Source organism: Geotrypetes seraphini, chromosome 2 (assembly GCF_902459505.1).
Source record: "Geotrypetes seraphini chromosome 2, aGeoSer1.1, whole genome shotgun sequence".
Lineage (NCBI taxonomy): Eukaryota > Metazoa > Chordata > Amphibia > Gymnophiona > Dermophiidae > Geotrypetes > Geotrypetes seraphini.
In genome coordinates this window covers 459186352-459213831 of record NC_047085.1, presented here as the reverse complement: position 1 = coordinate 459213831, position 27480 = coordinate 459186352, and the positions used below count along the sequence as shown (strand labels likewise).

General features: G+C 42.7%; 1 protein-coding gene across 1 annotated transcript in view; it reads right to left on the bottom strand.

Moving 5' to 3' along the window:
* LOC117354292 (double-stranded RNA-specific editase B2-like) overlaps positions 1-25937 on the bottom strand; it is a 708392-nt gene extending 682455 nt beyond the window's left edge. Inside the window, exon 1 of the mRNA XM_033931535.1 lies at positions 25687-25937. Within this exon, the coding sequence (XP_033787426.1) occupies positions 25687-25786 (100 nt within the window). The 5' untranslated portion in view covers positions 25787-25937. The remainder of the gene's footprint in view (positions 1-25686) is intronic.
* Positions 25938-27480: the final 1543 nt, after the last annotated feature.

The window sequence follows — 27480 nt, the reverse complement described above, 5'->3', positions numbered from 1 at the left end:
CTATGCTTAAAGATACACTGTTGAATATTCCTTTGCTACCAGTTTGTACTACATTTTGGGAGTTGGAATATAAGCTCCTGCTGAGAGTTTCTATATCTCCGTGGAAGACCCATAAAGCCAGGCTGCAGAACAATGGTAGCTGTCCTGTCATTCCCCAAGGGCAATGGTAGCACATAAGCTTTGGCACTGTCCAAACTTATGTAATGTAATGTAATTTATTTCTTATATACCGCTAAACTCTGTTAGGATTCTAAGCGGTTTACAGAAAAAATAGACAATAGGGTGCATTAAAATTATAAGTAAAATAGGTACTTAGATATTCCCTTAGTGTCCCGAAGGCTCACAATCTAACTATCTAGATTTTGTTCTATGTGGTTAAAAAATAAAAGCCTTATACCCTTTCAGCCAGAAGCTGGCACACCTCAGGAGGGATCTGAACTATTTTAATCAAGGCATTATTTATAGTTAAGCTGGTGATACTATGCAGATGGAGGGACACATCCCCCCCTTCTCTTCGGTGTTGGATTCTATATTTACTGTTGTATGAGAGGAAAAGTGTGGGTAATTCTGCTTATAATGCTGATTCCAGTCAATATGGGTGCCATATTGAAATACGCTCAACCATCACCACTTAGGGCTCCTTTTATGAAGGTGCGCTAGCGGTTTTAGCATGCGCTTAGCGTGCGCTACAATGCCACACGTGCTAGACGCTAATGCTTCTATAGAGCTGGCGTTAGTATTTTGTATAGCAAGGGATTAGCGCGCATGGCATTGTAGTGCACGCTAAAAATGCTAGCGCATCTTTGTAAAAGGAGCCCTTGGTCTTGTACTGAATAAATAACTGGTTGCTTTGGGGTTGGGGGAGGGATGATTGGTGAGTTTTTATAGGGTTTCTAGGCTTGAACTGGTTTGGATGGAGGGGGAAGGCCATGCATAATACAAAAACTTTAATCTAAGTCTCTGCTCTTTTTTATCCACTCGGAATGGGTGCTTATGTGCATATATGTTGAAGGCTTTTGTATCCTCTTCCCATTTGTTGTTGATGCATTTCATTTTCTGCTGTTGCTATTAGATCGGATGTAATGTCGTTATGATCTTGCAATAAAGATGATTCATTACAAAAAAAAAAAAAAAAGAAATGTATATAATTTGCTTGTCAATATTCAGCACAGATGTCTCCTGGAAATGAATCAGATGAAGCCCCCCTGAAAATCTTGCCAGTGCAAAATGGTTTTTTATATATGTTTTCATTACAGTTTGCATAAATACAGTAAGAGTGTCTGTGTACAGTAACTATTACATTTTGCATTTCCATCTCTCATAGCCAAATTGTCAGAAATTTTCGGCCCTCTTTTACAAAAGTGTGCTAAGTGTTTTAGCGCGCGCTATATCAATGCATTCGCTAACCACTAACGCATCCATAGGATAACATGCATGCGTTAGTGTTTAGCACGTGTTTAACTTGTGCTAATATTTAGCGTGCACTAAAAAGCATAGTGCACCTTTATAAAAGAGAGGGTTAGTCTCCCAGTAGCATGTCTTAGTTCAGATTACCCACTTAAACCAGCTGAAGAAACTTTTTTTTCGGTTTGCAATTATGTCAACATTCACCAAATTGTGCAAATCCTTCCATTTATTTGACAATATTCTTCACACAGCTTTGTAGTCAAATAATTACGCTAACTTCCAAAAAGTTCTCAGGCAGTGTTTCTAGAGCCGTCAGAAGCATCACCCCCAAGTACACAAGGTATGAGTTTATGGGGCTTTTTTTGCCGCTGGTGCTTCCTCATAGGCTCATTCATCACCAAGTGACTATACACTTCTCCCTCCCTATTCGCAGGGGTTAGGGGCAGAGCCGGCCCACGAATAGGGAAAAATCACGAATAACTTTTGGCCGGCTTTGACCCACTCCCAGACCTTACCTGATGGTCTAGCGGTGATGCAGGGCAGGAGTGATCTTCCTACACTCCTGCCCCCATGCAGAGCCATGCTGCTGAGTTCCTGTGGTCTCACGAGACTACAACAGGAACTCCCTGTTGTAGTCTCGTGAGACCACGGAAACTCACAGCACAGCTCTGCATGGGGCAGGAGTGTAGGAAGATCTGGGAGTGGGTCAAAGCCGGCCAAAAGTTATTTGTGATTTTTCCCTATTCGCGGGCCAGCTCTGCCCCTAATCCCCGTGAATAGGGAGGGAGAAGTGTATAGTCACTTGGTGATGCCCTGTTCTGCCCGTGTCACCGCTAGACCACCAGGTATGGTCCATGCTCCGATCGCTCCCCCCCACCACCACCTACGATCACCCCCCTCCCCAGCCTTTGGTCACCTCCCTCCAAGTCCCGGGGCTGTTTTTTCTCAGGGGGGGAGGCCAGGGGAAAAAAACACGGATAATTGAATCTGCAAACATCAAAACCGCGAATAGGGAGGGGGAAGTGTATTATTTTCATTAAGTTATACTTTAAACATCCAATTATCCAGCTTGAATAAATAATTTGATGAAAACTTATCTTTAAAGTCCTGGTTCAAATTTAAGTGATGCCAGGAATGGCAGAATGCCAACGCAGACATCCATGTTTCGTGCAACTGTACTGCTTCAGGGCGTGGCAAAGTAATTTTTAGTTGACCCACTTCTTAAACATGTTGGGCATTTTTCTCCCTGATCAGTTAAAATCTTTCCTGTAGCTGAAAAAGATGGCCTGAAGTTGACCCAGTGTAAAAGAGAGATAGCAAGTTAAAATGTTAGTGTTATAGCCTTTCTTGAAATATTTTCTTCCTTTTTTTTAGCGATTAAGAATAAGCCTCTTAATTTTCAGGCTTAACTCCCCCATTTGTTGTAGTCTAAGGAGGGTTAATCAGTTATGCCACTGTTTTCTTTTTGATTCTATTAGTAACAAAAATTATTGCTGTATTTCTTAGAGATGTTTCATTTCTTGTAAAACTGTTTGAAATTATAAAAATAGAATTTTAAAAAAAAAACGTTTTACGTTTTACCAAATACTGTACTTACCCCCCTCTTTTACGAAACTGCAATAGCGGTTTCTAACGCAGAGAGCTGTGCTGAATGGCCCGCGCTGCTCCCGACACTCATAGGAACTCAATGAGCGTCAGGAGCAGAGTGGCTCCCCGTGCGAGAAACTGCTATCGCCATTTCGTAAAAGGAGGCCTTAATGGCACAGAACACATACCTTCTTATCCACTGTTTACATTATTCTATCGCATTAAGGGCTCCTTTAACCAAGCTGCGCTAGCGGTTTTAACACACGCTTAGCGCATGCTGCCTTGCACCACGCGCTATATGCTAACACCAGCATTGAGCTGGCGTTAGTTCTTGGCACATAGCGCGGGGTCAGCATGCGCGGCAAAAATGCTACCGCACCTTAGTGAAAGGAGCCCTAAGTGTCATATTTCACAATACAGAACAAGTGGGTTTTTTTTTTTTTTTTTAACATTTGCTTAAATTCCTGCAGATCTTTCAATTGTTGTAAATGCACAGGTAATCTGTTCCACTCCATAGCCCTGCACAAGAAAACACACTTTTCCTTGCATTCTCAAAGTGAAAAAACTTTTTGAAGATGGAACAATCAAACTTGCCTTGGTGGAAGATTTTAATTGTCTCATTGGAACATATAGCGCCAATCTTAGGCTAGGACTGTATAAATAGCTGTCCTATCTTTATGCACTAGCCAGTGCCCTCTTACTGCTGAATATTGGCTTAACCGGGCATGCGCTAGCTGGCCAGCGAAAACCCAGATACTCAATGCCGCTCAACATAAATGTCTTGACATTGAAGTCCTGGGGTCAGCACCAGCGGTGGGCGATCACCGCACTGCCCGCAAATCTCCAGGCAAATGTTTAAGACAGTAGCTCCTAAGCCAGACTTGGGGGCTTCCCAGCCAGTCAGGTTTCCAGCATGTCCGCAATGCATATTCATGAGACAGACACTGCATGCAATGGAGCCACCAGTCCCTCTTAATAACACTCCCTCACAGAGTCTCTTTAATCCTACATATACAGCAGAAAGGGCATAGCTAAGTGAAGGCAGAGCAGGGAGGGTGTGGTCCAGGCATGATAAAATTCCTGAATCTAACTAAGCCTAAACCAGCCTTCACCATGAAAGTGTACGAGCAGAAGTTTGATTCTGGTAGGCCAAAGTTTTTTTCATGGAACTTTGTTTAGAAACATTAATCCTGGAGTTCAGGCCAAGGTGGGCCTGAATTTCATTTATTAGGAAATCAAAGACCAATGCACACTGTGGCCTTGCCAGGAATAGGCCATGGGGAGATTATACTTAAATCCAAGAGAAAAGCATAGGCTAGAGCCCTCTGAATGGCTGTGTCTGTTAAGGCCCCATGCCCAACCCTCACCCATCCTGTTATTTCTCCACTAATTTGTTCTGTTTTAGCACAAGTCCCATTTTATGTGATGAGACCTATTTACTAATAACCTGTCTTAATGGTAGTTCACATTGATAACTTCCCCTCTCTATACCGTGATATATTTGTTGCTCACCATATTCATCTTATAAACTTGAAATATGAGCATTTAAAGGTCACTGTCTCAGTGGTTTCCTAGTAAGTAAAATCTGTACACATAAGCAGTAAATAGGCTGCTTGAGATTTGTGTCTTTTCATAGTTAGCTTGAATCCAGTTTTCGGGAGATGCTCCTCTGACAAGGTCATGCTTAGCCAAATTCTTCCCTGGAACTCGTAGTGCTGTTCTGCTGACATCACAAAGTGGATCCATCGTTGAACTGGTCTCATGATGGCAGCATTTCTTTTCTGTTTCCACTAGGAAAAATGGCATGTGTTTTAAATTTTGATGTCATGCTGGCAGAGGGCTTCTTGACTGCATATTCCTACTTGCCAAAATCAGGTCTATCATTATTATAATTATTTTGTGTGTGTGTCTGTTTTGTTTTCTACATATCTGCACAAAGGCAACTTGGCAGATATTTGAAGTATTACTAGAGAGTATAACAACATTTAAACTGAATATCCTACTAATGGAATTTGCTTTTTTTGCTACCCCGTCTTTTAATTTCCCAGCTTTCCACAGTAAGGCCCTCTTTTAAAAAGGCGCGCTAAGCGTTTTAGCACGGATTTAGCGTGCGCTAAATCAACACGTGTGCTAACCGCTAACGAGTCCATAGGATAACATGCACGCATTAGCGTTTAGCGCGTGCTAAAAAGCTTAGCGCACCTTTGTAAAAGAGGGTGTAAAAGTTTTTAAATGTTGGTTTTTAAAAAAATGTTTGCTTCAATATGTAACAAATGTTATTCTTAAGTTTGTAAACACACAGTATTATAGTGACCAATCTTAAAGCAAAGGAAGGAATGGGGGACCACCAGTGATGTGCAGTCAGGGTATTCAGGGAATTTGCCCCACCCCCTAAAGGCCATGAGGGCACTGCTCTGAATTTGATTGGTTGAGCAGGCAGCAGACAGATGCTACTTAGCCAATCAAATTTAAATCAGTGCTGTCAGGGACTTCAGGGGGTTCTGAGCCTAAAAGCCCTGCTTTTGTTGTTCTTGTTTACTTTTTGTTTGATGCAATTTGACTGGTTGAATAGACTTCATCAAGCAAAAAGTAAACACAATTTTTTAAAAGCAGGGCTGTAGAGCTGGGGATTCACTGAATCCCTTGAAAAGCCTCACCACACACCACTGGGGACCACAAAGATTATTTTAAAAGATAGAACATTTAAACAAGTTTCCAAGTTTTATTAAAATTTGTTATCCGGCTTATCAGATTTCTAAGCGACTTACAGTAATAAAATTTATAAAAATGGAGGGATATACAAACAATAGTCATTACATGATGGTATAAACATACATTTAGACATTATAGACTGACTCAGAAGGTAGAAGGGGAAAATACAATATTGAATAGGACAGGAAGACAGCATTTAACAATCATAAGATCAGCTACGAAATCATAAATTTGTTATGAAAATAGACATTTAGGCCCTGATTTTGCAAAGTGCATCCCGATTGTAGGCAGCTGTAGGCGTCCTACAGCTGTCTAATCAGCCAATTGGGAGGCACATTTTCTAAAAAAACTGCTCCCCAGGCAGGCCATCTATATTGAAGGCGCCTCTGGGAGCCTAGGGAGGCCCGAAAGCCCACCTAAGCTCGCCTAAGGCTAGGAGGTAGCCTTAGGTGAACCTAAGCGGCCCTACGCGTCTCCCTAGCAGAGCGGCAGACACTTACAATGTAGGCTAGCAAAATGCTGGCCTACATGGTAAGTAGATGCGGCCGCTATACTTAATCGCGGCAGGGGATCTCCCTGCCGCGATTAGCATAGCGGCCGCAGCTACGGCCCCCAATCTCCTCTCCCCAACCCCCCCGATGATCGTGGCAGGAGAGTGCCCAACCCCTCCTGCCAACAAAACCTGCAATCGCCGGCAGGAAGGCTCTTAACCCTTTCTGCTGGTAGGCCCCACCCCACCACCGATGATCGCGGCAGGATGGTGTCCAACCCATCCTGCCGACAAAGCCTGCGATCATCGGGGGTTGTTCACCCTCCTGCCATGATCATCGGGGGTGGGGTGGGGAGACTGGCGGCCGTAGCCGCGGCCGCTATACTACTCGCGGCAGGGAGATCCCTTGCCGCGATTAAGTAAAGTGGCCGCGTCTAAACAAACCCGATTCTGTAACCAGCGTCTGCAACATGGATGTCGGTTACAGAATCGGGTTTACTTTGGGCGGGTTTTATTCTGATTCTGTATAGGATGCCCAGGATGGGCGTCCTATACAGAATCCGGGCCTTATTGAGCATGTACCTTTACTTTTAAATTCTAATCTGCTGGTGGAAGTAGGTGATGATCAACTTTCATCAGATTGAAACATAGTTCTACCTTCTCTTCCTTGTGAAACGTGACTGTTACTTGTGAAAACGTAAGTCTGGCTTTCTGAAGTGACCCTTCATGCTAAAATCACACAGCAGGTCCTGATCATCCCCTTCTTCAATACATTTCACATGTTTCTTATTCTTGGGTTTCTTTTGATCCTTCCATTTCTTATTGCTGCAGATTGACTGTCAGTCAAGCTTTTGTTATTGATAGATGGGAGCATGTTGTATGAGAACACTGCTACAAGGTTGGTTACAGCAGATGATAAGGTTAACAAATCTCAGAATATTGTGATTTTGAAGTGCTGTATTTTTTTTTCAAACAAACATCAGATGCTTTTACACAAATATATGGTAAAGCAACATGGATTAATTACCGTATTTTCATGCATATAACGTGCGCGTTATACACGATTTTACAAACCGTGCATAACCATGCACGTTATACGTGTGAGCACGTTGTACAAATTTTTTTTTTCATTCTGATCCGGCATTCCCCATGCGAACCGGCATCCTCCCCCCCCCCAGCTCGTGTCACCCCACCTCCCCCGCGATCCTACATCCCCCCCCCAGCACCGCAAAGACAACTCTTACCCGATTGGGCACCGGCACCAGCACCAATGCACAGGATGTGCCAGTGCCAGTGCCCGAAGATCCTCCCTCGTTGGGTTGGGCTGGGCTGGGCGGTGCGAGAGAGATCCTCCTTCTTCCTGTGCCGGGCTGGACTAGGCTTTGAGCATTTGCGCATGCTCAAAGCCTTCTGGTCTCCGAGATTATCTCGGAGAGAGCGAGACCAGAAGGCTTTGAGCATGCGCAAATGCTCAAAACCTAGTCCAGCCCGGCACAGGAAGAAGGAGGATCTCTCTCGCACCGCCCAGCCCAATATATCTACAGAGAAATTTGCTCTCCAAGACATTCTTCATTTACATCGTTTTCTGGAATAAATTTTGCCTGCTTTCTTATTTCTTTCCACAATACACACAAAAGATAGGCTAAAAGGTTCAAATTTGGGAATATAAACTGATTATTTGTATATTTTCTCAGATTAGGGTGATTTTTTGGGTCAAACTGAAGTGATCAGACTTCATATCACTAAGAGGCCCTTTTATTAAGCTGCGGCAAAAAGTGACCATAGCGTAAGGTGACCATACGTCCCATTTTGAACAGGACCATCCCGTTTTCAATTACCTTGTCCCGTTGTCCCGAAGCACACCTGAAATGTCCCGTCATTGGAGCCCAGGATTTCTTCCTGCTTCTCCCTGTTTCCCCGACGCAGCAACAGGCCAGGGCGCTGCAGCGACTGCACTGTACAAGCGCCAGGCCTACAAGCCTTTTCCCCCCACCTCCATCAATTCTGATGTCGGAGAGGAAGTTCCGGGCCAGCCAGCGGGGGAGGATCCGAAGGTCCTGTCCCATTTTAAAAAAATGGTCACATTACCATAGCGCTATTTGATCTGTGTGTCATGCTGCAGCTGTGAAGAGACAACAAGTGAGCTGTTGTGCAGAGCATTAGAACGTCAATAGATCAGCCAAGGGTGTATTGTTTCCCCTCCGGTTAGAGGATGTAAACTTAAAAGACATCATCAACACCTTCTCTCACATCAGGCATAGAACTTCACAGTCCTGCGGTATATAAACTGTTATTATTATTATTATTTATTGATGAATATGCCACAATGGCTTAATAGACTCGACACTGGCAGTGTTTTGACGTCTGTGCTTTTATCAAGAGTCTGGCTTGAAGACGGCACTGTGCATACGTGCACTCGGGTAGACGAGTTGTAAAGGTGTCGATTGAAGCAAAATAAAAACTAGTGTCCAAAGCGTAGCTAAAGAACACACCTGTAATCCGACGTACCGGGGCGGGGCCTAAGGCCCGTTTTTGCGCCGGAGGAGGCCAGAGGAGCAGGAGGAACTGAGCACACCTTCTGCTCCCAACTTAAAGGTACGGGGAGAGGAGAGGGATGCCCACTCTCTCCTGCCATTTGTTTTTGGGGGGAAGAAAAGAGAGGGCATGATGGCAGGAGAGAGAGGGCATCCCTCCTACCATATTTTTCAGCGTGGTGGGGGGAGTGTTTGGTGGGCAGGCGGGGGAGGAGAGGCCTATGGTGCTGATGGCAGGAGGGACCAGGCATCCCTCCTGCCATATTTTTCAGCACAGTGTGGGGGAGCGTTAGGTAACAGGAGTGTGTGGGCATCCCTCCTGCCATTTGTGGGTCACCACGTGCCGGGGGGGGGGGGGGGGTTCACAGGTCTGCTTATATCTGCCCCATTTAAAAAAATGAATAAAAAACCAGCAGACCTGTCGGTAACTGTGTTTATGATCGTAAAACCCGATGCAAAATAGCCAAGCAAATGTTAGTGAATCAATCGCTTGGCTATTTTGCATGGAGTTTTACTCATTTGCATGGTTTGGATCAGATCGGAAAATGTACGATGGGCCATTTAGTGAATCGGATGGGTGGTGGCAGTTAGCGACGATTGCTGACTTTAGTGAGTCGGGGCCAAAGTACACATTTTCCAGCATTTTCAGGGTTTGCAGAGTCCTTATGGAATGTACTATCTAGCAGGCTTGGTGCTCTCACTGATATTGCTGCCTCCCACAAGGGTTTGATGATGCATTTGTTTCAGCAGGCATTTGCCGACTAAAAAAATTATTATTGAGTTTAATATGTTAACAGTAATTGTCTGTATAATAATTTTATCCTCTGTGCTATTTGTGTATCTTCATTGTAATTCACCCGGATCCTGTGGTAACTGGGTGAGACAGAAATTTGCTAAATAATATTATTTTTGTTCCAATTTAAAAAAAAATCTCAGATTGAGAATATTTTGTAATATTCTATTAAATTTAAGAAGACTATGATTTTTGATAACTCCAGGATCCATAAATTATCCTTTTGAAATAAACAATATCCTCCTCATTCTAAAACTTAGGGCCAGGTTCTGTATAGGACACCTACATTAAGTAATGACAGGTGCCCTAATTGAGGACGCCTGGAGATACCTAATTTCGGAATGCAAGCTCAATTTTTTTAAAATTTGCATAGAAATTGACCACAACAGTTTTCAGCCAATCCCCCCCCCCAAAAAAAAAAAAAAATTAAAATAACCAATTAAACATTTGATGCCAAACTCTTAGGATACTTAGCAACACTTCAGTGGAGACACCCTTCAATACCTAACAACGCCTAACCGAAAAGTAGGTGTGGTTAGAAGCGGAGAATAGGTGTTGTGGACTTAGGCATCGTTAGGCATCTGAGTTAGGTGCTGCTACATTAGGTTTAATATACCGGTGCCTACCTCTAGGATGCATGGGCATGACTAAACATGCCTAGGTGCTGCTAGTAGAAATTCTATAAGCAGCACTTAGCAGTTGATTCACAACTGCACTGAGCAGTGCTTAAGATGTAGGCATGCATAGGCGCCATTTATAAAATCAGGCCCCGAGTGCCTACATTTACAAGCCAAGCCCCAGATTCTATCAATGGCTTGCAAATTTATGCACACAAAATTGCATGCTATTCTGAGAAGCCCCTGCAACTATATTGGCTAACACGCCATTTACCGCCAATAACTGGGCGCTACATAATTAATTAGAGACCATTTGGATTTGCACACATATCTCGCTATGCTTAATGCTTACATCTTATAGCACACAACTCAAAAGGGGCGTGGGGGCATTTGCTAAAGATTCATGCAGCATTACTGAATACCAGGGATTTGAGACCGTGTTACAGTACGTGCCAGGATTTACATCAGGTTTCAGTTGGTGTAAATCCTCACACCCAAAGCTTGGTATGGGAATTGGTTCTAAGTAGAGAATGACATTGTGGCAGTTACCCGTGGCTAGCCGCGGGTAACCTGCTGAAACGGTTGGGGGGAAAAAGTGCTCACTGCGGGCACGGGGACAAGGCTATCCCCTGCCTGTGGAGCGGTGAATGGCCTTGTCCCCGAAGTTAAGGGAGGGAAGGCGCGTGGTCTCCGATCACACGCATCCCCCTCCCTCCCTCCCTACAGCCAAATCTATCTCCCTCCCTCCCTCTTTCCCCCTTACCTTCACGGCGCTTTAGTAAAGAAACTTACTGAAGCCGGCGAAGCATGCCTGTCTGCAGTCGCGTGTGTGTGGGCGGAAGCTTCTCCTCTGACGCAACTTCCGGTTGCTCAAGGCCAGCACAGAAGAGGAGGCCGACATGCCGGTGCTACATTAAAGTAAGAAGAGGGCTCTGGGGGACTTCAGGTTTTGGCGGTGGGGGGGGGGTGCCGGATCACGGGGGAGGGTGTCGGATCGCGGAGCCTTCGGGGGGAGCAATGCTGGTTCTCGGGGGGGGGGGGGGAGCAGTGCTGCTGGCCTTGGTAGAGGGGGTGGGAGCGTATCAAAGCGAGTTTCCATTATTTCCTATGGGGGAAACTCGCTTTAATAAACGAGCATTTTGGATTACGAGCATGCTCCTGGAACGGATTATGCTCGTAATCCAAGTTACCACTGTAGTAACAATGAACAAACAAGACAAACTCAGCCTCCTATTGTAAGCTATAATGCATTGCAATATCAATACAATCATGTAAAAATGCCTGTACAAGCATGTTTGTTGTAACTGTCGCTGAAAATCTGGAATACTCCATAATCTCTCCAGCAATTTGTTCCATAAAATTGGGCTTGTGATAGAAAAGGCAGCATCCTTTCCAAATGCATAGTACATTTGAGAGGAATCTGATACAAATACGTACTTACAATAATGTTTTTAGGTCCAAATGTATGCATGCAAGCTGAGCTCGGTTATAGGAAATGCTGTTTTGCTCTGATCTCTCTCTGTTGATAATTGTATTCTGTATTTTTTTTTTTTTTGAATATATTTTTATTGAATGAACCAATCACGAGAGGTACAATCAGCAACCAAGCCAAAAGAGAATAACACCATAGATACAATAATCTCTTTGGGGATCTTTCCAGGGACTTGTGGCCTGGATTGACCACTGTTGGAAACAGGATACTGGGCTTGATGGACTATGGTCTGTTCCCAATATGGCCATGCTTACACTCTTACATTCATGTGATAAACCACTGGTACACAAGTTGACATTTTATATTTTTGACCAGGCAATTTCCTGCTCCTTCTCCTTTGGGCTTTCAGCTCAACTGGATCTTCCATGTCTATCTGGAGTTCATCCTTGTTTAATAACCCTTACATCTAGTTCAGTCTTTGCATAACCCAGCAGGCATACCCTGTATGACACAGTCCCTGGAGCCCCCACCCCATCCTACTCACTGTGCCACAGACAAAAGGAGGAGACAATGGATGAAGAGCAGTTTTGGCACCCCCCTCCCCCACCTTTCTTGTGCCCTGTGTGGCCGTACTGCTCACAAAGCCCTCGGTATGCTCTGTATTCATGTATCTTGATCCTGGCAATTAAAGGTTTACTATTTATTTATTGACCACCTTTTCATGAAGAGATTCACACAAACTGGCTTTCAAGACATTGAATAGTAATCGGTTACTCATGCATTTTCCCTATCTGTCCTGGCAGGCTCACAATCTGTGTTACCTGGTGCAATGGAGGGTTAAGTGACTCGTTGAGGGTCACAGGGAGCAGGGTAGGGCTGAACTCACAGCTCTTAGGGTGCTGAGCAGCTCTAACCACCAGGCCATGCCTTGTCATTCTGCATAGAAGACTGCTCCCTCCCCCCCAAAGGCGTAAGCGCTGCCTCTGTGGACCAGGGTAGCTCGAGGAGCTGAGGAAGGAAACAGGAATCAAACCATGTCTTCCCCAGGACAGCATGAGCAGCACTGCCAACGGGCTATGGTGCTGCCCAGCTGCCACTCATGTCTGCTCAGCAGGTTGATCTGCAAAAGGTGGCAATATCTGGCAATAGCTTTTTTTTTTTTTCCTACTTTTGATTTTGCTGCACTGAGTGTAGGTTTAGTAATTGCCTGCAGATCTCATTTCACTAAATGTTATTTCTAGACTTTTTACGGCTGGCAATTAACTACTCATTTCAGTACTTGCATGGCCGTAAAATCAGCCACTAGAACTTACTTTTAAATACTGCTCATGTTCACAGTGAAATCCTGCAAAGGATGAGGGATCTTCTGAGGGAAAATGTAATAGCCTGGGTATTTGTGAACCTTAATAAAAAGGGCTTTTCCCCCCACGATAAAATTTGTCTCAAACAATATTATATATTTAGTTGCTCGTTAAATTATGGGCTGAATTTCTCTGTGGCTTTCCCAATCATGTCTGTCTGTCCAAGTAAAATTGTAAGCTTTTTCTGAGAAGGGACTGTCTATTAAATGTCAAAATGTACAGTGCTGCCTACGCCTTTCAGCGCTGTATAAGCGATTCATAAAGGACAGTTCTACTTATTTTAGTTATTTATCGCATTTATATTCTGCCTATATTCAAGGAGGGTAACAATGAAAAAAACAAAAAACCTACATAATAAAAAAGCTTAGACAACCACATACAACAACATATAGGATTGAATTCTACATATTGTACCTAAAAAAAAAAAAATCAGTGCCGGAAAAAATCTTCCTAAAGTGCTACTCTATAAACCGTGCCTAAAGTTAGGCATGATTTATAGAACAGCCAGGAGCCAGGTCTAACTTTAGACCAGAAATCTGGTGTAAAACCTCACACTTAAAGTTAGGCAAGGATGCCCCTTATTCTATAATTACACATATAAATGTGAGGAATGCCTTCAATTCACTCATGACCCTACCATTTCTGCATCCCCTTTTTGACACTGAATGTAAAATTTAAGCGCAGGATACATATATGAGGGGGTGCTGAAAAGTTCTCAGCCTAGAAAACAAGAAACAACAACGAAGGTGACCTTTGGTTCTCAATGATTTATTGTATAAAGGTCATCTTCGTTGTTTCTTGTTTTCTGAGCTCTGGGAAGGTGATATCTCCTTTTTCTTTGAAGTTCTTAGCTCAACCATGAAGGGAATGATGTGGAGCCATGAAACTTACAAGTTATTCCACATATTCACCCCTAAGTTCAACATGTCTGAAGTTTCCATAACCCTTCCAAAAAAATACTCTTGTCTAGTCAATGAAATACTGCTCCACTGCTGCAATTACCTCTGAGTCACTCAAAATCTGTCACTCTTTCAAACTCTTAAGGTTTGGAAACAGAAATAGTCAGATGGAGCAAGATATGGTGAGTAGAGTGGATGGCCTATGCACTGAAACCCCAACTGTGTCAAAACACCCATCATTTTGCCAGCCTTGTGAGCAGGTGCATTATCTTGCAAAAAGAGGACTCCTTTCCGTAGTTTCCCTCTCCTTTTTTCTTTCAATTCCTCCTTTAATCAGCAAAGCAAATTGCAATAGTGTTCTACATTAACTGTTTGGTCCCTTGGAAGATAGTCAGTCATTGCAACGCCTTCCTGATCCCAAAACACTGTGGCCATGACTTTTCCTGCTGAATTTGGGGTCTTGAATTTTCTTGGCCTTGGAGAACCTGAGTGCTGCCATTGCATGGACTACTGTTTTGTCTCAGGATCAGAGTGGTGTAACCATGTTTCATCAACAGTAACTAGTTGTTCCAAAAGGTTGGTAACTGCTAGCTAAAAATGCTGTAAATTCAACCTGGAAGTATCCACTCGACATCACCTCTCATCAGCATTCAAACATTTGGGCACCCACTTGGCTGACAGCTTTTACATACCCAGCTGCTTGTGACACGTTCCCTGGATATCTGTAGTATCTCAGCAATTGTCGTTCTGCCAAAATCAGGTCATGGACCATGGTCAACAGTTTCACGAGTTGACACTGTTTAAGGCCGTCCCGACCTTGCTGCATCTTTGGTCTCAAAATCTCCAGCCTGAAAGTTTGCACACCATTTCTTCACTGTGGAGTATGATAGGCATAGGTCACTCAATGTTTACATCATACCTTCGTGGATTTCCTTTGGAATTTTCTTCTGCAGGAATGGAAACTTCATGATGGCTTGGAGTTCCGCACTTGAAAATTCCACATTTTTTGTTGCTATGGTTCAATCAATGATCTGAAACAATGTCAAAACATAGCATTACGTTTCTGCAAAATAAAATAACACTATTTTCAGCTCAGAATTTAGGAAGTTGGTTAGGCCGAGAACTTTTCAGCACCTCCCCGTAAATCTAAACTAAATGCAATTAATGATGATAATTGCTTGTTAAGAAGCCAAGTGCTAATTGGCGTATCATTTGATTAAGCTGCATGTGCAAATTGGATGCACACCCAAATTTGTGCACCATATATAGAATTCTGGGAATAATACTGACATTTAACTCTTCATCCTGGTTGCAATCAGGTATAGCTTTGAATAGACAAATGTGTTTTCATCATTTTCTTAAATTCAGATATTGATGACAAGGGGACAGATTCAATAAGAGGTGCCTACCTTAACTGTTCAAACCTTCTTAATAGCGCCAATTATGAGCTTTAACAACTCATAATTGAAAATAAAAATGAATTGGTTGATAGGCATCTACCGGATTGTATAAAAGATAGGCACCTATTGCATGGCATTTAGTGGCTTCTAAAGCCTAAATGGGCATATTTTGGGGTGGAGACAGACATAGGCACCACTAGGCACGATTCTCTAAATAACTTAGGTGCCTGTAATGTAGGCTAGTAAAAATCTGGCCTACATTACCAGCATCTAAGTTTCTTGATAGGCGCCATTAGGCGCAATTTTGTAAATGGTGCCTAAGCATGATTGGCATGCGACTGGCACCTTTTCCCTTGCACCTGCCGATTTAGGCACTATTTGCAGAATTTGGTCCAAAAGGCGCATGCTGCCAGGCAGTTTGTATGGACATTGCGCTGTCACAGATATCAGAATAACAAATCCTTGCTGAAGAAGGCAGTTCTAGACTCTCACGTGCACACACACATTGCACGTGTAAATGTTTAGGATGTTATCATTTACACACGCATCTGTGCATGTATGAAAGTAAATGCTAGCATGGCACCCAAGCTCTGTTCTGCAAATGCCCAATTAACTGGCACGATGCACATTTGCAAGGGAGTGTACATAGAAGCAGAGCATGGACAAGACATAAGTGGGCCTCCTGTTTATTTTTATTTATTTTATTTTAACTATTTACATGTCGCAAAATCCAATAATGCTAAGCAGGTTCCAAAATTACATACAAAAACCAAGACAAACACACACAAAAAATACAAATCTATGTAATAAGAGCTAGAAAACCCACAACAAATTTTAAACATCATAAAAACTGGATAAAAAGAAGAGGTGGGGGGGGGGGAAGCAGATCAAACAGCTAAAAAAGATATTCAATAAAAAGCCACCTCAATCAAATTTACAACCTCAAAAATCGATGTGCAAATAAGACTGTTTTCACACCTTTCCTAAACTGAGCCAAAGTAGGAGCCTGCCTTAACTCCAAATGAAGAGCATTCCAGCTGTGCTGACTTACAGAATATGGTAAGTTATGCATATTTTGCCGCACTGAGGTGTGCACATGTAAACCAGCTCTTTGGCTGCTGTGTGTGAGCAGCGGCATAGTGAGGGTAGGAGGAGCCCGGGGCAGTGACGCCCTCGTGCCCTTCTCTCTACCCCTCAGCTTCTTCCACACCAACCCCCCTCCCCCCGCTCCTTCTGCACCATACCCATGCCCTTCCTTCCCACCCCTTCCCACCCATGCCCTTCCTTCCCACTTAAAATCTTTGCCAGTGCGAGCAGCTTCTCTAGTCTGATGCTTGTGTTGACTTTCCCTCTGATGTCACTTCCTGGCCCCATGACCCAGAAGTGATTTCAGAGAGAGCCAGGCCAGTGCGAGCAACAGGCTAGAGTAGTTGCTCATGCTGACAAAGATTTTAAAGAGGTATGAAGGGTGGGGAAGGAAGGCGAGAGCATGGCGTTGGGGGGGGCAGAGAGGTGCCTGGAGTGGTCTGCCCCTATGTGTGAGTCTAGATTTTAGATGTCAATAGTTGGTTGCGCTAGTATTCTATAATAGAACTTGGATACTTAAAGTTTTATGGACTAGGCTCCTATCGCACCCTTTTGACCCTTTGAACTTCATGGTATAGTGCGGGGGTCGGCAACCCGCGGCTCCAGAGCCGCATGCGGCTCTTTTCCACCTTTGCTGCGGCTCCGGTAGTGTGTCACGCAGGAATGCAGCTTACAAGTCTGGCGTCGCGGCGGGAAATAGCCATGCTGAGCAGTGAGCTCAGCACACACAGTTGAAAGCCTTGCTTGCTGATTGGTCCGGCGGCCCCGCCCCGCCGTGCCGCCGGACCAATCAGCAAGCAAGGCTTTCATCTGTGTAGTGCTGAGCTCACTGCTCAGCGTGGCTATTTCCCGCCGCGACGCTGGACTTGTAAGGTGCCTGAAAAAGAAATCATCCTGGCCGGGGTCGGTGTCATGCTCCGGAGATCTACAGCCTTCCTATCTCCCTCTCCCTTCTACCTGCTTCCGGCCACATCCCCTGCTCCGCGGCTCTCTTCGGCAACTCAGCAGCAGCTTCTGACGTCGGGGCCTACCCTCTGCGAGTCCCGCTTGTTTCAACTTCCTTTTTCCACAAAGGCGGGACTCGTAGAGGGAAGGCCTCGATGTCGGCAGCTTGTCTTGATCACTGCTGCTGACGAGTTGCTGAAGAGAGCCGCGGAGCAGGGGGGTGTTGCCAGGTGCAGGTAGAAGGGAGAGGGCCAGATGCAGGACTCGTGGGTGAGGGAGGAGAAGAGAGAGAGAAAGAGAGAGGGGAGGGAAACAAAAGGAAATATTTCATACTGGGCTGGGCCGGAGTGGAGGGAGGGTGGAAAGATTCTAGCTACAGGGTGCAGTAACAAAGGAAAAGGGGGGAAAGCTGAAAATGGAGATAGTGACACAAAGAAGAGAAAGGGTAAGCAGGACCTACTGAATAAGGATAGAGATACAGAGGGGACATGAAGAGGAGGTGAAATAGAGACATAGAAGTAATGCTGAAAAAGTGGGGGGGGGGGGGGATAAAGACATTGAAAGGGCAAATGGTGAACATGGCGTAAAGATAAGGACAGAGACAAATGAAGATTCTGAAAAAGTGGTGAGATAGGGATATAGGTGAGATGGACAAAAAGAAGGGTGATGCTGGAAAATAGGTGGAATGGTAATTCTGACAGACACAGAAGGGAAATGCTGGATCAAGGAGAGATGGGGCTCAGGCTGGATGGAATGAGGAGAAATGCCTTGTTGGCCCGGAACTTCCTCTCCTACGTCAGAATTGACGTCAGGGAGCGGAATGCTGGTCAGCGCAACACTTCTGCAGGGAAAGCTTGGGACAGCGGTGGCTTGGGGGCTGTTCCCCGATTGCAGTGGCAGCAAACCGAGTGGCTTGGGGGACGGCACGGAGACAGAAAGAAGGGGGAACAGGGAGACAGAAAGAAAAAGTTGGGGGAGAGAATGAGGTCTGGAGGAGAGGAAACATACAGGAGGCTGAAAGAAAGGAAGAAAGATTGGATGCACAGTCAGAAGAAGAAAGTGCAACCAGAGACTCATGAAATCACCAAATAGCAAAGGTAGGAAAAATGATTTTATTTTCAATTTAGTGATCCTGTATATAGCATTAAGATAAGAAACAATATATGCAGTGTTAGATTTGTTTTATAATGGTTTTGCGGCTCCAAGTTTTTTTTTCTTTTCGAAAACGGGTCCAAGTGGCTCTTTATGTCTTAAAGGTTGCAGACCCCTGGTATAGTGGTATATAAGAAATAAATTATTATTATTATTATTATTATTAATTGGAGGGGACAAAAGTCTCTGGATGTAACAGGAACCATTGGTAATTAAAAGGTTTATTCAAATTAGAGACTCAAATATAAAAGCATGCATAATCGTCAAAAGTCCATGTACCAAAAGTAACACAATCACTAATTCCTCATAAAAATGGTTTGTGCTACTTTTGATACATGGACTTGCTCACTAGCTGCTGTAATAGAAGAAGGCATTTTCTTCCCCTCTTTTTGTCACCCACTCTAACTGTAAGATAATAAAAATATTTCTGGCCCTGAAGCATACCTGTTGTTGTGTTCTGTGTATTTTCTACCCATTTAAGTCAATGCCTCATGTTTTGTCTCTGAAATGGTGGCCCACTCGAATACAGTAATACGCAAAGAAAAGGTTAATAACAAGATCTATCACATTCCTACATTTATCATGCCCTTGCACCTGGAATGTTCTTCCACATATTTTTAATTGAACTTTGTAAATAGACATCTTTTAAGTGCTATATTATCTGCTTCCAACTGCTCGTCATTTCCGGCCCTTCATGCTTCTGGAAATTACCATGTGCATTTCTTAAACCATTCAATATATTGTCAGAACATATGTTATTTTGGCCTTTCATAGATTGATATGATTCGGTAACACACAACTGCAGCTACTTCACATTTGACTTCTCGGGTTCTAACTCGAAGCAGGAAGACAGGCAAATAGCTCCTTGGTGTTCAATAGGTCACATTAACCATTCTGCAGAAAGAATACTTTTTATTTGCTAGGGAATCTAAGGCATTCAAATCTCTTCTTGGACAGTGCGTGTGCAGTTGGGTGCTAATCCTTCCACCATTTTGATGTGATTTGCTGTACGAAGATGATAAGCTGTACTGTGCCTACATTTTCTCACTAAAATATACTATCTTGACTTTTCAAAGTGCTAATTTAATGCTACATTTAATATCTAGTTCCCAAATGCTGTACAACTGTCCACATTCAGAAAAGCCCGGTCCGGGAAAATAATGATGGTGCTTTAATGCAATCACATTCCACTGTCTATTTTACAGTCATACTCTATAAAGAAATTAGACAACGCTGCAAAAAAAAAAAAAAAAAACAACTTAAGGCTATTCTTGGAGACCTCTGAAATTGTTTCATCGCTGCTGCATAAAAGCTTTTTTTAAAAAAAAAATCTAGAAAAATGAAAAGTTTATGGGGAAATAATGCAAACAGAAAAAAACCAACATACTTATTAAGTTACTATAATTGTCAGTAACAGTGGAGAAATTTAGGCTCATCACTTATACGAATAGAAAACTACTGCCATTAATATCTGAGGGGTGACTCGAGTAATTCTGTTAATAGATGTTGGGTTGTCAACCTGAATCACTTCTCATTTTAAATTCCTTTGCAATTCCGTTCCTTTTAGAGCACAGCCAAGCTCAGAAAACAGCTCCCATGGACCACTAGCATTCTGAATGCTTCATTTGGCAATTTCTGTCAACCTTTGTAGTGTCATGTTTCATTTCGGAGAGGTCCAGCAGAAATGGGTTAAAACGCAGTCTGTCTTAACCGATAAAAACTATGCTTTAATCCTGTTCCTTCTTAAATCTTTATGTGCCTGACACTGAGTGGCAGTAAAGGTGGTGACAGCTTTTACCTGAGTAGTTTAAGAACAGAAGCATCACATTCACCGCTCTGTAATTTCCTGCATTTGGAAAGTTTCTGAAGAAACAATTTCAATATTTACGCTATGGGAGAGCATTTTACACAGCTAGTCGGTGAAAAAAGAATCATAAGGTCTACGGAAAGGTGGCCAGCTGAAGTTGGGGTAAAACGCTTTCATAAGGCTTGAGTTATTACGTGGCTAAGTAACATTAAACCGGTTCTAAATATTTCATTAAATATCATTCCCCCCTGAATTGTATTCTATTCCCCCTATTTGCCTTGAGAAGAGAGAAGACAATGCTGCTATGACTTTGACTATCATTTATTCAGTCAAGGCTTCCTGAACCATCATAATTTTACTTTACATTTTAGTTCAGCCTTTGAAGCTAAGGTTCTTCAAACAATTTCAAATTGCTGTCATTACACGGATCACTGGAAATCAGGGGTAACAGTGAAAATAGTAATACCACCCACCACCACCATTACACTAATATAATTTAAAAAAAAGAAGAACCTAAAGCTTTCCAAATTAGATGGTGGATAAAAACTTAATCGATCCCATTTTATCACTAAATCCAGTCCTTCCTCTTGAGCTGTCAGAGCAAGAGACAAGCGGAACCCATCTCAAAGCACGACCAGTCTTTTGTCGAGAAAGGAGTTTGTGTCCCTGAAAGCCAGGATGAAACATGCTCACTTACTGCTGTGGCACTGCAGAGAGATGAAGAACCAGGCTCCCATCTGACCTCCAAGCCTTAGCACAGGTTTTCTTTTTTTTTCTATTTCATTAATTTTTCATGGATTTTCATTTTACAATAATACTGCTTCTGTCACCCATCTAGCATACTTGCTGACCATTTCACTAGTTTTATATTTTTTGACTCAACGGCAGCTGGGCAAGTAAGGGCATCGTCTACTTTCTGCCCTTTCCCAGCCAGGTCCTCGTTTGTAAAGCAAACTCTAATGGCGTTTATAAATGTATCCTTGGTGTGCACATTTGAATCAGTTTTATGGCTGGCAAATAAGTCACATTGCAAGATAAATCAAATCTTCATTGATTCTGATTGGTTGGAGAACTGTATCTTAAATTCATAAAATGCCCTGTTTTTACTCTCTGAAATACTTGCCGCTTCTTATATTTTTATAACATGGAAATATACTGTATATCTATGTATCTATACATAGATAGATATAAAATACATCATTCTTGCCGCTTGCAAAATAAATCTATTTAGGCTACAATAGCAAAACCAATGTCAGCAGAAAATTTTGTGTCTGTTCATGCTGTATCAGAGATTATAGCGCATACAAAGGAGTTTTTCAATTTGCTCATCAAATCAGACTACAGTTAGAGAATCCTTCTGTCATGCCAGAGTCATTCCCAAAGTGTAACTTTGTAGGACAGACGGCTAATAAACACCACAGCTGCAACTTTACCATCTTATTCTGAAGGCAATTTATAGATTAATATCCAACCAATTTTATTTTAAATATATATATTTTAACACTTCTCAGCTCATTCTTCTGTCCGATCCCCAAGGTAACTCTCTCAAGGTACCAAATTCTATTAATCACCACTTCATAACCAATGACATTTCATGCCGCTCCCTGTGTCGGTCTCATCAAAATGAATCCCTCCTTCTTGCAAGCCTCTCAGAACAATTTTGCAAAGTTAAGATACAAATAATTCCAGATTATGAAATTACACCCAATTGGCCTTATCTTCAAAGGCACAGGATGGGAAATAGTCTCTTGAGAAGGCCCAACATTATCACAGTGACTGCAGTGACAAAGCACATCATACTATTTCACAACGTAATGTGAAATGATCTGCAATTCTCATTATGATACAAATGAAAAGATACGTAATGGGTAATTATAACCATTCGGTGCCATGCAGTTTAGTACCAAGCCTTCAAAAATGACTCAGACCCTTAAAAAAAACAAGTTAAAACATTTCACCTGCCAATGTATTTATTTATTTAGTTAGTTTTTAATCCGTCCTCCCAGAGGAGCTCTGAATTGGTTACAGCATGACATACATAATACAGATTAGTATACCAAATGATGTACCGCTATCAGTATAGCAGACAGTATCTTTGCCCCATTGAAGCCTGACAGCAGAAATAATGTTAGAGCACTACACAGGATTTCAGGACTATTTCTCCTTCATTACAGCATGCAGAGTACAATATCAGTGTACTCAATATGAACTGAATGGTAGACACCTATAAAGAACCAAAATGTCGGTGGTAATTAATACTCCACCGCTGACCTAGATCTATAGTAAAGGCTTTAGGCCTCTTTTACAGAGCTACAGTAACGACTGCTGCGCAGAAAATGCGACACAGCCCATTCGCTAAACATTTGAAAACTAACTCTCTTGTATTTCAGTGTTTGTTTTTTTTTAATTTATTGTTAACTGCGCCGAGCTTCCTTTGGTTGAACACCCGATATATAAGGTTAAGTTTCAGTTTAGTTTAGTTCAATTCCTATGGGCTGTGTCGCATTTTCAGCGCCAGGACTTGCTACCACAATTTTGTAAAAGGAGCCCATTGTTTTTTTTAATTTTATCCTTTGCATTTCACCTGGATCCAACCACAATGAGGTGGTTTTTTTTTTTTTTGGGTCCAATGTATAATATTTTCTGAAGCCAAAAACACAGTGGAAGAAAGCCCACAAAGAGCCTAGCAAAACAACTTTGGATAAAACACATGAGGCGAGCATCGTCTAATGCTTTTAATACAGTGGGCCAGGTGTACTGAAGAGACCTCTCTTCTCGTGTATCTATGGGGGGGAATGCTTATTACCTGTGACCCACTATGCCACATTCAATCTTGCTGGCTACATCGCTTGGGGACAATAATATTAGAAATGGATAACGTCTATTTTTTTTTTTTTCTACAGAAAAGCTTGGACTCTTTCCAAACCATAGCCTAGTAAACTGGGTGTTTTAACTTTACTTCTTATATAACTGATATAATCACACTCTGTTTAGATGCTATACATAGGAATTATTCGCAGATAGTACAATGCTATATATGTATATAAATTAATATTACTAAATGCACCATATATTCTTTCATGCAACAATGGAGCGCTGTAGCAGCTTGTTAGACTTCATGAGGTTAAATGCTCAACTTTGAAGTTCATTTAATTTATTCCCATAAAATATTTTTCCTTGTTCCATGTTCTGCTAATGACTGCAAAAAGATGCTCTACTGGATGCAAAGTTTAATCAAGAAAAACGTCGGTGTGCAGCGCTGACATAATTGGCGGTGACTGTAATTCTTCATTTAACAAGTATATTTGAGTCTGAGTCACCTCCTCACATGACAGCACTTATTAAACACTAACCCCCTCTTTTACTAACTGAATTAGCATGCGCTAAATGCTAATGCGTCCATAGACTAAATCGACTGGCACACGCTAATTGGTTAGCACACCTTAGTAAAAGAGGGCCAAGCTGTATCATGCACAGGGTCTTCTGAAGAGTCCAATGCAATGCAAAATGTGGAATGCGTTCCTCTCTCTTGGTGCTTTCAATATTGCAAAGCCCTTTGGGGGTAATTCAAAGAGACTGTGTCTGTCTGGAGGGCCGAGTCCAGCATATTTGGATTTATTTGCTATATCTTTTGCAAGAGATAGAAGAGCTGGCAAACAAAGAAAATTCTGACTTTTTTCTCAGCAAATTACAGAGTTCCAATAACATCTGGTGCTTTACATAGCTGGGTATTTACTGGGAAAAAGGGGAAACTAGCACACATCATTTTTCTAAATTTATTTTGAACTTTTCAGACGTATTCAGGCCTTTCTTATTCCATGACTACTCTTGGACTACGCTTTTATTAGAAAAAAAAAAAAATGAAACTTTGTGCTGTTTGAGACTACAGAGCAAACTGCAAGAAGCAGTCTAAAGTTTTCCTCTATTCAATAACCTAAGAGACACAGAAAAGTAAACTAGACACCTGGTACAACTGGTGTGCTAACATACTGAAATCACAGAATTCTTCCTGCTGCCGGAAATTAATTATTGACTTTCATTACTGTCAAGTGCAAAGTAAGGTGCAAAGCAAGCTCTAACTTCTGGAAATGTATATTAACAAAAGCACAACAACAAAAAATGATGCTGAAAGATCCACAGAAACGCAGGCTATAAGAAACTTGCATCAAATGTATGTGGGGTTCTTTGTCTTGAACGGTGATTATTCCAGTTATTTTTTATCTCCCACGGCGAAGAGTATAAGTTTGAGAAAACCCTAGTGTTGCATAAAATACTGGAGAACGTCAGAAGCTGGGGCAGGATCATGCTTTGCTGTAAAAGTTTGGTCAAAGTCATGAATTTAGCATTCTTGCTTACTTACACTCATGTCAAATATAAGTATTTACCATGCCTCATTTATATATTCAAATAAATCATACATATGACATACAGTATAATCCCAATTTTTTTGGAGGGGTCATTTAGAGCCTTCAAGTTAATTTCTGGATGCAATCTACAGCAGATCTTGCACTGATGGGAGTACAGTAGTTTTTATTTCTCAGAAAGTTGGCTGATTGGGTCCTAGCTACTTTATGTGCTTTTTCTGGCTTTTTGCCATGCACTATAATAGCGAATGCATAAGATATAGGACCCCTTTCTCCAAATCAGCAGTAGCAAAAAAAAAAAATCTGCTTCAGTTGATTTCCTATCTGTCAGAAACGTATCTTAGGCCTTTCTAAGGATGAAAATTAGCTACCAGGTGTCGGACGGTTCCACGCCTGCTAAACCTTTTGGGTGTTGGCTTGGGTTGCACAGTTAGTTGCTGGTCTGCTTAAAAACTCTTCTTTCACTCCACAGCTTCACCGTTCAGTGCTTCCTGTTCTCTTGCCAGGAGAGAAGGCGCGGGCCAATCTCAGTGCCCAGGAAAAGTCCTCAGAACGGGGGCAACGTGGCAGCTTGGCTCGAGCCAACTTGCCAGCAGCCGCTCCCTCCGCGCAACGCTCTTCCCAGCGGGTTGCCGTACTAACGAGGTGACGTGCTGGTTTCGCTTTTACCTACCGGTCTCTGATGGGGGGGCCGCCGAGGGGCGCATGTCCTAGGCACGGAGTTTTCAGCGGAAGTCATCTGCTAGATTGGAGGCTCCTTTGCTCGGGTCGAAAATCGCCTGTCTGTAAGGTCCTCTAACTTCACGAGCAGAGCTGCTGGCTCTTCTTTCAGTAGCAACCATGTGCTAAACGCTACCTTTGGCAGGGTCAAGGGAAAAAGCACCATAGGCGCGCTGTTCAACTGCCTAACCAACTCGTTAACTCTCAGAAATGAAAGCGAGCTCCATTTAATTTTTTTTTTTTTTTGCAAACATTTTTTAAAATTATTACTATTATAGTATAAGGGAGAGGAGGGGAATCCAGCGCCTCCGAACAGCCCAGATACTCACGGTGCACACGTGCCAAATAAACAATCGGGGAGCGAGAGAAAGCAGCCTTACCTTTCCTCTTGGAGCGCCTTCTCCTTCTCCTTTTGCACTTGCATTTCAATTGGCTGCTCGGACCTCCGGACGCTCTGCTGCTCCCCAGAACAGATGCCATCGATTCTAGCTCAACAGACGAGAGACCCTGAGCTGCCTTTCTGGGCTGCTGGCGGAATGCTCCTGCTCAACGTCTCTCTCCTCTCTCTCTCTCTCTCATTCACAGCCACTTGCCGGCAGGCTGGGGTTAAGTGCCTCTGATCTTCTCAGCTGCTCGCCGCATGCCCAGCCCAGTAGCTGTCATCGAGGCTGTTGCCTTCCCCGAGCAGGGCTAGGAACGCGCGGCTCCCACTTTTTTTTTTTGCCCCTCTGCTAGTTGTTTTGGCATCAGCCACTTTGAAGCCAATCATGCAGGGGAGCCTGTCTATTCGCTCCTGCAAAGTCTAATTAGATCCAATCATCACTGTCTCTTGGCTCTGACATCAGCACCGCACCAGCCTTTTCTCTCTCTCTCCCCTGTCAGCTTGCAAACTCAGCTCCCATTCGGGGCTGACGGATATGCCTAGGACCTGATGGAGGGAAAAGGAGAGCTGCCCTGAGAGGGAACGAAAGCACGCTGCCAGATTAGCTGGAAGCAGCCTGAGAACCATTTCACAAGAGAAGCTGCTACTGGAGACATTGAAAAGACTTTTAGCTTAAACCTTATGGACAGAGCATAGTGCTTCTAAACACCCTATCAAACAGTATTTGAGTAGTTCCTTCATTATATAGGATTAGTTCTTCCATAGGAAGACCTAGAAACTGCAATGCTGAGGTCACTCGTTTGACCGGACAGCTTAAAATTCTCATTATATATCTATCCAGTGGTGGTGACACTTTCAGGGGTCTCAAAGTCCCTCCTTAAAGGCCGCAATCCAGTCGGGTTTTCAGGATTTCCCCAATGAATGTGCATGAGATCTATGTGCATGCACTGCTTTCAATGCATACATTGGGGAAATCCTGAAAACCTGACTGGATTGCGGCCCTCAAGGAGGGACTTTGATATCCAGTGCTACTGTATGTATGCCTAGTGGCTTGTAGAAATGATACCTAGTAGTAATTTGTAATAATTTAAGAATCGCTTGCACAGGGGGATGAAAAAGAGGATTGCTGCTTGCAGACTTCTGAATCATTTATACCATTTTTGAAATTAACCAGTTCCATGTGACTGTATTCTCATGTCTTTTTTTTCACTTTGGGGGGTTTCAAAGTGAAGCCTCCGGTCTGAAAAAGATTAAATGCAATGCGAAAATGGTTCCCACCTCTTCTTTTTAAAGCTCTTACTATGGCAAGTGAAATACTTCCAAGACTGAGGTTCACTTCAATCGCTGGATCTTGTGATGGCTCTGGTGAGATTTTTTTTTTTTTTTTTTTTACATTCTGTAATGCACAACTTCATCTGGATAGTGCAAATCATTTAGAACTCCATCCCCTAAATCAGGAGAAACAAGTTATAAAAGTTTGTAAATCCATATTTTAAAATATCCCAAACAAGCACATACTTATAAATTAAATTGTTTTTTTTACTTCATATTAGTTAAAAGCAGGTCTAAAAAAAGGCTTATTAAAAAGTATAAATGTTCATATAAACTAGAATGTTGGAATCAGAGAATAATTGAAATTTCTCTAATGCTCCAAGAAAAATTAAAATATTTATGTGATATTCATAATAATAAACTGCTTTGATATAATGCATCTAAACTCAAATGAAATATACCATATATAGTGCCAGATAAGTCAAAGAAGACAGAAGTGTTACCATTATTATGGGGGGAG